The 12,493-nt window shown below is 44.6% G+C and overlaps 1 protein-coding gene across 2 annotated transcripts in view; it reads right to left on the bottom strand.

Moving 5' to 3' along the window:
* The window catches only part of HIPK2 (homeodomain interacting protein kinase 2), a 138,177-nt gene that overhangs the window by 13,005 nt on the left and 112,679 nt on the right, over positions 1-12,493 (bottom strand). For both annotated transcript variants that reach the window (XM_064737365.1, XM_064737371.1), the window contains exons 12-14: positions 11,936-12,214; positions 1,428-1,675; positions 262-422 (exon numbers count right to left, since the gene is read on the bottom strand). In XM_064737365.1, coding sequence (XP_064593435.1) covers positions 262-422; positions 1,428-1,675; positions 11,936-12,214 — 688 coding nt within the window. The remainder of the gene's footprint in view (positions 1-261; positions 423-1,427; positions 1,676-11,935; positions 12,215-12,493) is intronic.

Here is a 12,493-nt window from a genome sequence, read left to right as displayed (position 1 = left end):
CATGTTATTCCCCCTCACTCTTTTAGACCATCAGGCTTCAGAGCACACAGGAAGAGAACCCCCAGCCCGCTCAGGGGTGTGATCTGCACTACCTCTGCTGCCTGAGCTGGAAGATCAAGGTCTGCAGTCAAGCAGAAACAAGTTGATCAAAGTCAACATGGGCTCCAGCTGCCACTAGACTGGACCAGGACAGCCCACGATGGAGGAGTGGTAGGTAAGAGCTGGATGATGCACCACCAAAATCAGTCTTGGTTGACTTACCTGACTTAGATTTAGAGGCTGCTGCTGCTGGAAATGTGCTCCTGGTCGCTGCTGCCTATAGGCAACGGCTCCAGACGAGCTCCCTGAAGAGTGACCGCTGGTGGAGGTCACGGTGCTGGAGGACTTGGACTTGTAGGAGGATGAGTGGTGACTGGTGGTGACTGTGCCAGGAAAGGAAACACATTTGTAGCTTACATGACATTGTTTAATTGCTCACCCTACCTTTTCCTCACTGAGTCTCCTCCAGAGTGGCTTTTGGGAGGAGACATACAACAGAAGCAGGTTAAGAAAACTGTTTCTCTCAATTAACAGAATACCTCAGTAGGGCTTGATATACACGACAGACCTGTTATCCTAGAGGCAGACAAACAAACCTGATTAACTGGACCCAAAGCAGGTCTGGAGCAGGCTTTATAGATCCTTCAGAACCATGAGACAACGTTCTGCCAGCAGAACTGTACAACGCAGGTACAAATCCCAAGGAGAGGAAGGAAGGTATGGTGTACACAGCTTAAAAAAGCCCTGGCTTGCTAACATCAGGTGAGTGGGAAGGGAGGGAGAAGGAGCTGGTGGGGAGCTCGCCCTTCGAGCCTTTGTGTTCACCAGCAGTGCATCCAAAGCAAGGACTGCCAGGTAGCTCAAAGCCAACAGCTTTGAGCCAGACTTCCACCATAAAGCCCTTTTCAACACATCACACTATCTAGCATTGGAGAGGCTCTGGATGAGCAAACCTCATCAGTCCACAGTGAAGATCCTGGGGAAACATTCTTCCCAGAAACATCAACAAATTCAGATGAAATTCACATGTTTTCAATCTCTTACCTGTTTTAATGAAAGCCTACAGAAAGGCAAGACAGCAAAGGTTCACACTTGCATTTGGGTGCCTTTCATGTCAAATGTTGAGCTAAAGGCTGCATTCGGTTCTCGGGTTTGCACAGAACTAACTGGGACCAACACTTGACCCACGACTCCCGAATGAACCAGGGCACACAAATAATGCAATATGGCTACCAAGAACAGATGTGTCACTTGAGAGAAGTGCAGGAGCACCGTTTCTTTGGAAAACAAACCAACCAACCAAACAAAATGAAACTGAACAATGAGATTCTTCCAAGATAAATCATTTATTTCTTACTAATTTTCTTGACGGAAGAGGTGCAATTTACCTGGTGCCAGGCTATCGCACTCTACCAACACCTCACTGGCCTGGGTTTTCAGTGGTGGCACGATGATGGTTCGGGGGTTCCCACTGCAGTGAGTCTCTGGAACCCCTTTGGTGTCGTAGCTGTTCCCATTGTTCTGCCCTGTGCGGTGCTGCACGGCGTAAGGGCTGTTGTTGCTGGAGGAGTCGGAGTAGGGGGAGTCATGCACGGTGACACAGCTGATGACATTCTTCCTCTGCTTGGACAAGGTGCTGCAACACAAGCGGACAAGTGGAAAGAGTGAACAGGCAGTGATCAACTCGACACCATTAGAAGGCTCTGCCTGTGGCAGATGAGCTCCCTAAGGACAAAGCACAGCCTTCAGTCCTCTGCTGGAGAGAGGCGGCTTAAGCCAAATCCTGGGCTTCAAAACTCCCTCGTTACTATTCCAGGAAAGCCTTCATGGAGGTCAAGGAGTGAGTAAGATGTTGTGGACAGATCTTATATTCACACTGCTTAGAATAGCACTGAACCAGACTGCCAGATTTATTTTCAGACTGCTTTTTATGGATGTGTGCAGTAGAAGCCCAGCAGTTATACTATGCTTTGTTGCAAGTCTCACCACCCACACAAAAACGTGGCGGTTTCTCCCAGCCTTTCAGCAATGATTTAATAATAGATGCTATGACTTTTCATGCTTAAATTCCATGAATCTACAAAACACACACCATTCTATTTACTAGGATGGTACAACGGACACATTCTCAATAAGCATTTGAAAATGATGAACAAATGAGAAAGAAAAGAACAAAGTATGCAATGCTTTTGATTTTCTTCAATTTCTCTCAACAGGCTCTGGGTCTCCTGACTCTAGTGTAGATTATCAAGGTCCTGCTGCAACTAATCTATCTATGACATCAAAAAAGTGATTAAAAAGGCACATCAACGCTTCCAAGATTAGTGCTGGAAGTTCATTAGACTAGACTGCATGAGTACGACTGGGATTTGCTCAGGTTATTGTGCCTAATTATTCCTCATGGTTTCTCCTTCCTGTTATGAGCTTGTTTAGGGAGAAAAAGAGAGAGTGAGAAAGAGGAAGGAGGAAGGGGGATGGTGAAGATTTGCTTAAATGGCTCACATCCTTGACAGTGCACAGACCTTGACTACAGAAAATAGCTGTTATGTTTTACTGATTGCATTATGTTGTTATGGCAACTGAAGTTTTTAAAATGATGAAAAGAAATGGATAGCACATAAAAAGCTAAGTAATTAGGCTTAATGGTGGAAACAGCCCCAACAGGAACAGAACTGCCATGGAGAAAAAGGAATCTTAACTTCATGAGTGTGCACTTAAAACAGAGAGAGATCTCTTTCCCATGGAGCGTCCTCTCCATTTTCTCAGTCTGGCTAGTCCAGTCCAGGGAACAGCTGATTAATCTGGTCTGGGATGGAGCTGTTTGTTCCCTGGTCTCAGCACTGCTCCTTTCCCAAAGGAAGGTGGAGCAGACACTGAGAACAGTTTCCTTCCAAGGACATTGTTTGTCTTATTTATTTTCACAGTCCTAAAGGAGCCCTGGTGGATTCCCTTCAACTTGCCCATGCCCAAAGTCTCTCTGTCAGCATTCACAACCTGCAACTCAACCCCCGTATCCCAAGACTCAGGGTTGGAAATCTGTATTCTTTTCCCTTTACAGAACACCTTGGGTTGCTGCATTCACAAACAAGTTCCCATCACACAGATGTTCCCTGGGCTATCATCACAGGGTCCTGGTGTGCCCCAAGGAGGACAAAAGACCACGTTGTTCTACTCACAGTGAAAAACATGTTTTGAGAGGCCCCTGCCATCCTAAAAGACTGTAACTTGAAACAGGACAGATGAGAGTGAAGGAGAGGGAGCTATTGCACAGCAGTTGGAAAGAAATCCTTCCAGGGGCAGGGATGGATTGACAAGGAAAACGTACAACAGCAAACCCTCATATTCTGGCTTTTCACAAGGAGCTGGAGAGCGCTGGATTAGAAATGGAAAGAGCAGCATTGCATCTTAGATGGACAATGACTGTGTGTGAAGAAAGATGTAGCAGTTTGGATATGCTGCTATGAAAGAAGAATATTAAGCCAATAAAAATGACTAATATTGCATCAATATTCCCCTCTCCATCAGCAGAAAGGCCTGTAATCACACATTTATGAGTATCCACGCTGCTTGCCCTTTGCAGCTACCCTTGGCTGCCAGTTGGGAAGAGAGATATATTCTTTATCTCTGACAGTTATTACATTTTATAAAGAAAAATCAAGTCACTAAAGAGTTTTCTGACAACTGATAAGGTCTAACTGTTCTTTTACAGTCCCTTCCTGATCTAAGTGGCTGAGCTGCTGAACTGGAAATACTTGCTCTCAGCTGAGAATTGACATGAGAAAGTTGAGCTGTAGAACTGGAAGGGTAATTTTCTGTGTAATCTGTGCTATTTATTGTTTTAGTATGGGCATATTTTTCACCAGTTTGATTGAGGGCTTGTCAAAGCAGAGACCATGGGATCTTTCTCCTTCAAAGTGTTAAAGCCCCTTGGTTACAATAAAAAATTCAAGTATAACCGTTTGATTAAATGAGTGACCCCAAACCCAAACACTTCCAGAGAAAGGGACCATATATCAGGGTATTAACTCATTGTATGGATGGGAATCTGAAAAGGACCAGAGCTATGGTCCTGCCAGGCCTTTTGCAAGTGCTCAGCACTGCTAGTACCTGTCATTTCCCAAAGTCAACTGGACTATTCCTGTAACAGAGCTAAAGCCCATGGGTAAATATTTGCAGGATTAAGGCCCAAGTGATCAGCCTCTCAATTCAGCAGGCTGCATCATTTCAAGCACATGAGGAGTCCCATAGAAAGCAGCTGGATTTCTGTCTCTAGGAAAGGTAACAACTTTCTGGATGTTACAGCAGGCAGAGAAGTCCTCAGTCTGGACTAATCACACATGCCCAGAGCTCGGCATCTGCTGTACCAGAGCCTTCCCCAGAGATTAAGGGTGGGAATTTCAAAAACATCAAAGGCCCAACTCATGCTGAAAATAGGTTGATTCACCGGCTTAAAGATACACTTTAATCCAAAATGGAGGCTTTCGAAAATTGAGCCCAGCAGTCAGCATTCCCCCTACTCAAAGCCTTCTTGGTAGCCAGCAGCTTTCCCCCTTCCAGCTCCCTCTCAGCTGCTCTTCCCACCTTGCAGTAACCCAGGAGTTATCTGTGTGAGGCCCAGGCTGATGGATCACCTTCCCTGCTCACAAACTATCAGGACTGAGAGCTTTTACCTGTTGACACGGCACTTGCCTACTCAGCAAGCTTACTCTATTCCTGTAACTCAGCCACAGCTTTTGGGGATGTTTGTGCTTACACAGAAAAATACTATTAAAAGTCTTTTCCCCCTTCCTATTAAGCCATCTCCAAGCCTGGTAATTGCTTTCCCTCCTGCATGCACAGAAGCAGCAGCAAACGTGATTTAATAGTTTGGAGAGTTGGTCTGTGCACCTGGGCAGCTCATGTGCCTGCCTGCATCGTGTGGGAAGGTGCATTTAAATTCTCCAGAGGAGGGAGGGGACAAGACTGGTGAAGTGGCAGCAAATCCGTCCACACAGAATGAAAAGCACTGAGCCAGGTAGGCTTTTAACCCTTCCTGCCAGGGTTTGTGTCCCTCCCTTTTGGGGAAAGACAGATAAAATGAGCATTGCTTTGTATGTTTATTATTAGGTTGTGAATAATATCCCATTTCCACCTGGTCCTAAAGACCTTATCCTCAAACTTGGACCCAAACCAGTTCACATCTATCCAACATGCACACACAGAGCATGACCATGCCTTTTAAGTGGAAGCAAGTCTTGGAGATGGCTCTCTAACATAGACCACCCTTGGGAGTGCCCAGCAGAGATGGATGAGGATCCCTATTCCCTCCAGGATGGAGAAGCCTGATAGAGGAAAAGGAAGGAAGACATCCATGCACAGGCACTCTGCAAGAAACTAAGGTGGCCACCTGAGATACTGCTAGTGGAAAGGTGCTGAAGACAGATGTTGAGAACAACAGGTGATAGAAAGTAAGGAAAGGAAGATGCTGAGCTAGGTACTAAAATAATGCTGAATTCACCTCAATAGCCAAAGATAAGGACAGAGACGACAACTCCTGAGAAGATTTTTACTTGCTGAAGGCCCACCCCCAAAGTTTGGTAGGCAGCAGCATTGTAGGAACGGGATCTTTCTTCCCCTGAATACCTTGAGTTACAGCAGAATCACAGAAAAACCAAATGGTGTCTAGTGGGAGCAATTCTTCAGCAGATGGCTCACTCCAAGAGCTACAAACCTTTCAGTGCTGCTGACACTGTAGCAAGAGAGCCTTTTAGCTCTCAAGGTCACCAGCATCTGGGGATGAAGGCAGCCATAGCACAACTACCTTTGAACTGGTGTGCATATACACCAGGGCATGTTAGCTTTACCTCACATCACAAAAACTCTGTTTTAGGGCTCTGAAAACTTAATGACATGCAACCCTTTCAGTTTGCTGCTTCAGAATAATCCACCTATTCGAGGAAAGCATGGAGTCAGCCAACAAAAACTCTCACCACAACTGCAATCAGTCTCCCCATGTTGAAATCTTATGCCATGCATAGCTCAGTGCTGGGAATGTGCCCCCTCTCTTCAGCTCAACCTCCATCCTGACCTGTTAATCTGCTCTCACCTTCTTTGTGCATTTGTGATGGTAAGAAATATTTATCAAGCACTACACTGAGGCCATTTTATTAGGCTATACAGCATGTGTCATTGCTATTTAAGTCATATAAACTGAATTGCTGAGCAGGTTATAAAGGTCCTGCTGCTGAAGGTCTGCTGACAGAGCTACTGTCTATTTCTGTAATTTTAAATATTAGCTGCATGTCAGTGTGTTCTGGAGATGGAAGGCAGCAATCTTTTAACCAAATGACTGTGGTTAGTCAGTGTATTGCTATGCAGAGTCAGTGCATTACTATGCACAGCAGAACACAGCCACAATAGGCTGGATGTCAGAAGAGAATTACAAATGGTGTTTTGCTCCTCACACATGCACATCAGCAAGTTGACAAAAACACCTGGTTTGTGCCTGCCAGCAATTTCTGTGTGTGAGTCTTCTGAAGTGGGCTCCACCACCACTGCACTACGACGTGAACAAGGTGAATAAAAACTTGCTTATGCTCTGTTACAGAGGTGAGACTCACACAGAAACTACACCACAGAGCTTCCCATCTTCACAGGGAGGGGAAAACCCCATAAGTCCACAAGGATTTTGTGCCAATGAAGATGGTCAATGAGGCAATTCCTCAGTATGCCAACACAACAGCAGTGGTCAGTCTGCCTTGTGCAGAAATACAAGGATTACTGTCAGGATCCCATGGAAAACCAAGCTGCAGTGATGCTACCTATGACACCAGCACAGGCAGTGGGGAACTGAGGGGCTCTCCTGCCTCTTTGAAAGCATCCCCAAAACCACACAGATGAAGGCCATCCTTGTATTGTTTCAAGGAGAAACATGTTTTCCTTGGCTGCTGCACTCCTTGCTTGGAGGGGGCATATCACAACATCCACTCCCCTTCTTTCCACCCCTTCCTCCTGCAATGCATGGATGCAGAAATATCCCTCATTGGACCACCAGTGCAGCCCAGAGCATCCCTCCCCAGAACCTTGTGTGCTCTCCCTCACTGCCACAATTCCAAGGTGCCTTTGTGCCTCCCTGCTCCATGTCTCAGCTCTTGCCTTCTCTCCACTTCTAAGCTCCAGAAATATTTAATCAAGGGAGGATTTACATTTAAACCAGTGCAGCAGGTGAAGCTGCATGCTGGGGAGCAGTTAACCCCTACTTCCTGCTACTTGCTGAGTGTGTGCTCTGTGCACTGTGACTGCACTTGCACCATCAGTCAGCTGCCCTGTCCATGAGACTTTATTGCAAGAGTAAGTAGAGAAACTAAAAAGGAGTAAACTTTAAAAAACAAATGTCAAGCTTCTTTCTGTCTCACTCTCTTCACAGTGCTTTACAAGTAATGGTTAGACCTAATATCTTCTATTCAGAATAAATAACAGTTGGAGTTATTGTCTTACAGCACAGCACTGAAAATCTCTTTGCCCTGTGAAAGCTCTATGTAAAGTATTCTGAGCTGAGAGTGTGCAAGCTCATTAAACAAACAGGGTGACAAAACTGTTTCTTGTTCTTAAAAATGCTCTTTATAAGCCACTATTCCCATGCTGTTGTATGGGACAAAATATAACATTCAAAATTTTATGAGCAGTAGAAACTGGTAAAAACAGTTCCACTTAGTAAAAACATTCCCTTTTTATTTTGACTATTTCAATTTAATTTTCCTATTGTTTGCTTACATTTTGAAGGAACAAAACCCCTCATTAAACCAGAAAGAAGAAGTCTGCTACTTAATTAGTTAATTTCCTGGCACTTTCTTCCCTTAAACAAAGGTCAAAGCTTCTTGTAGTTTTGAAGCTCTTCCAGACTTCACTGTGTTGAGGGTATTACTAGAAAAACAAAAAACCTCAATGTAGCCAGCAAGAATGGCTTGTTTTGGATGAAATAACTTTTCTAATCAGGAATTTGCCCCCTGAAAATCTCTGGCCATCTCTGTAAGGATGCTGAACTGTAGCTGAGTGACTGTGCCTAAGGCACAGGGCTGGGGCCCAGTAGATGGCCCCCTTTGACAAGGCTCCAGAGCTCATCTCACACCTTTTCCCTGCACCTCTACCCAACAGGAGCCCAGCGTTTTGAGATGACTATTGATTTTATAAAGATTACACCAAGCTACACTCACCAACAGTGCAAAATGAAAAATGTGCTGTCCTGCCTTCCTGATCAGCTGGTATTTCATAAACACATAATGCTTCCTACCCTTTGGTAGGAAAAGGAAAACCCTACCCACTTAACAATTTTTCAGATTTTTCTTTCACCAATAAAAATATACATTCCCTGTATGAGGAAAGCTCTCTCTGCTTTTGTGGTATTACAGAAAGGCTTTTCTGTCTGAGTAAATCCAAGCTGTAGGGCTCCTTTACTGCATCAGCAATATCATATTTTAGCAACATTACCAGTACTTCTTAAACTGAGACTGACAAACTCTTACATTGTCAAAGGATCTACAACTTCTCACAATCAATCCCTCTTCACTGAGGAATCACTAAAATAAACATTTTTAGTCTCATGGGTGAAAGGGGAATTTCTAGCCCCAGAAGAAGTAAAAGAAAGAGGTGCTGTAGCAAATTCAGGAGCTGATTCAGTGACAGGGAAGGTAATGCAAAGTTACCACTGCTATCAATAAGATGTGATCAGGCAACTACCTTTGATCTGTCAAATGCCATTTGATTTCTATATTCTAACCTAAAAAAAGTTAAGGTTTCTAGGATGTGAAAAATAGCACGTTTCAAGTGATTCCTTGCATTTTCACCCCCACACCACAGCTATTACCCAATATGGTAATATTTGCATACATGAGCCAGACAATGCATTCTTTGCATGGTTTCATTTTCTACTCAGATCCTGAGCCTTTGGGCCCTGATTACATTAAGCACATACTTCACTGTCACTCCCATTTTTCTTGGAGCCAAAAAAATTGGCAAGAAAACCTAGAGGCATTTTCCTGAATGAGACAAACTTTCAATGAGAAACAACTTCAGCAGGGACAAAGTTCATTGGCATTTAATGCTGATACAGCTTCCTTGACTGGAAGTTACACTTTCACTCCAGCTGAGAACCTGGTCTTACATCTACCCATGTCAAAAGGTACTGAGCAAATTGATTTTGCTCTCCTGGAGACTTTAGCCAAAAAATTCTCATTCTGGCCATGCTGTTTTCCACCTGTGTCTCTACCTCTGATTCTCCATTTGCTCTGGTTACATCTGCACAGGAAATTTAACTCACTCATGTCCATGCAAAGTGTCTCTACGTGGCTCAGAAATTAAATCTAGCTCTTAAGCTCTGGCCTCTCTGGAATGCTGGCACCCTGGCACTCTATAGATAAGCCATATGGATACAAAAAGTAGCCAGGGATCTGATCCCAGGCAGGAACGTGTCTGGAATATGCTTTAGTCATATCAAAGCCAGTTTGTTTATCTATGTCTGGCTCCCAGGACAACTTTTCAAGCCCTTCAGCAGACTCAAATCTTTTAATACCTCAAACTCCCAACTCAACTTATAGACATGTTCCTGAACTTTGTCCTGTCTGTCTTTCTGGAGAGATGCTGAGTAAAGAAATTAGTCAGATGGCAGCAAAGTTGAAGCAGAGAAGAGAACCATTGGTTGAAGGGGCTGCAGTATCCCAGCTCTTTCCTTCACCCCACTCTGGACCCAAGGCTGATGCCCAGATGGTAAGTTGAAGGATTTCCACATAATGTCCCAAAGCCTGGAATCAGCACTATGGGTAAACTTGCTTTAAAAGAGCTGCCATGACCTTTGAGTTTTCAGCATCTCTTTTGTCTTGCCCTTCCTTTCCCAGAAGAGCCCTGGAAGTAGGGGCTCCTTATTTATAGTGCCCCTGACTTTCACACCGGTCTTCACGTAACTCTTTCTGGAAACATGCTTTCTTCCTCTATCTAACCAAGGAATGTTGCAGCAATTTTTAACTTTTTTGATTTTATTTTTAAAGTGAAATATGTTACACTGTCCTGTGAACCACTGCATTCATGGCAAGGCTGACTTTGAGAGGCACTGAGCCCTTACTGCCCAGTGGTTTCACTAGCACAGAGAGAGGAATGGGAAATAGTGATGGCTGTTGGGAAGCATGTTGAAATTGCAGCCTGAATCATATGGCTTTTTTAAACAGATTCTTAGCTCCTGGAGGCCAAATGTGTCACATCTGCTCTGTGCACATTTGCAGGCTTCACTTATCACCACACTGCAAAGATGCAGAGATAAAGAGCGGTATCTCTGGTGATTAAAGGAAAATCTGCATGGAGTGTGTTCTAAATAAGTAAAAAAATAATCCTCTCTCAACAACACTGGAATGATAAGGTTAAAAGTTTCCTGTCTCAGTTACCAATACAGAGATGGTATAATTATTCAGCTGTTTGCAAAGCTACTTCTCTACATCTTATAAAGCAGAGTGACATCTTGTGACTGGCATCAGATGGGAAACCCAGAGCACTTGCATGTGATGAAAGGTGCTGAAAGGACAGTCCTAGAAAATTAAGTTTTCTGCTCCACAAGGGATGATCAACAATGGCATCAGTCCTGGGCCGTGCTGCTCACTCGGATGAGTTAATTCTCTGAGGAGCAAACTCAGCCCCCACTTTCCAGCCTCATCTATGCCTCTCTGCAGAGTCAGACAGAAAGCAGTTTCTGCCAGTTTTACTATATTCAAGAATATTTTGGCAACACAATCAAGATCGAGCAATTCTCTTGCAAGATATTTATCATTATTGAGTATTTATGACAGAACCACTGTTTTTGAGAGCTTTTAAAAGAAATCATGGAAGAAACATATGGAAGATGTCATTTAATGCTCTTTACAGATGTCTGGACCACTTAAAAAGAGAAAAGGCAAATTTAAGGTCCCTTCCTTCTAAGCCCTTCTTTCTCTCCTTGTTTCAAACAGATGTCTAACTTACAGAGGCTGATCACCACAGGCTAGCTTAAGCCTAAAGTCTTCTTTCCACAAAAAGGAGACAGAGAAAACTGGTCTTTCCTCTTACAGATGACATACTATGGTAAGGAGAGACTACTTCACTTCTCCAAGGCAACACAGCAGATGTACAGCACAGAAGGGAGCATCACCTGAATCTGCAGAGTCCTCAGCTCGTCATTTTCCTCACAAATCAAAGACAATCTGGCTGATGAGATGCAAACATAGCCCCTGTTGGAACCCAGGACATTCCTCTGGCTGCCCTGGAGGACTTGAGACCCTGGCAGGGAGCTCAGAGACCTTGGCAAGGAGTCAAAGACACCTGTGCCTTGGATTTTAACCCATGGAAACAAGTACCAACTTTGTGTAAAGAGTTACAAGCCACAAGAGTTTGAATAGAATGATGGTGAATTCATCATGGGGTGAAAATGTAGAATTTTGGGGTGTTAAGAACAGTGGTTCAGGAGGCAAGATGGAGGAATCTGGGTGTGTTCTGTCTTTCTCCTTCTTCTTCTTGTCCTACATCTTCTGCCGTGATGTTGGCACTTTTGGATTGGTTTAGAGTAGAGACAGACTGTCTAACATAGGTGATAGGTATTGGAAAATTATTGTAAATAAAGTACATGTAGGTTTTAGTATAAAAAGGTAACACCACCCTGAGGGCCGTGAGTGTGCCTCAACTCAACCTGCTGAACAGACCTCTACAAGTCTGAAAACAGAAATAATAGAAAATGAACAGCCTTGAAAACCAGAGCTGACGAATCCCAACTTGTTCGAGCGTGGGGCTAGAAAAAGACTTTTAATACCTCAGGAGCCATTCCAACAACAACAAACCGGTCAGTTCTACACCCCTCTCTCCTTGCCCTGCACACAGAGAAGAGCAGAGAGCAGCAGCAGCTCACCTGGTGGGTGCATGCTTCTGCTCTTCCTCCTCGTCCGTGTCGCTGCTGATGGTGATGACGCTGACGGCGGGGCTGGGGGTGTCGGGGATGACGATGGTTTGCCGCTGCCGCTCCCGCGCGCCGCCGCCCGCGTCGCCCCAGCCGCACGTCAGCGAGGTGCTGCAGGCAGGGCTGGTGTGCACCATGGCACAGCGGGGAGGCGTGTTCTCCTTCACGCGTTTCGACCGCTGGGGCGAGCTGATGGACTGGGAGGATGAAACTTCATACGTGGATGCATTGCTGGAAAGGGGGAAAGTGTTAGTTGGTTACAAATCTGCATGATCGAGTCGCCCGTTGCCGTGGTTTGGGAGTCCTGGTCTCTGGGTCAGTAGCGCTGATTTATGGAGTCTAGGGAAACTGCAAACTTCTTCAAAGAAGACAGTGCCTTGCATCACTTATTCATGCAATTGCCTGAAAAGTAGTTTCTTTTAATAAAAAATTCAAATTTGTTTTCCCTGGAAATTTCCAGATAAGAACTGCTGCCTCTCAGGAGCTTGCACTGGGAGGGTAAAGGCCAGC

Source organism: Zonotrichia leucophrys, chromosome 1A (assembly GCF_028769735.1).
Source record: "Zonotrichia leucophrys gambelii isolate GWCS_2022_RI chromosome 1A, RI_Zleu_2.0, whole genome shotgun sequence".
NCBI classification, from domain to species: Eukaryota; Metazoa; Chordata; class Aves; order Passeriformes; family Passerellidae; genus Zonotrichia; species Zonotrichia leucophrys.
The sequence above is the reverse complement of the archived record's forward strand: the minus strand, read 5'-3'. Positions and strand labels throughout refer to the sequence as shown.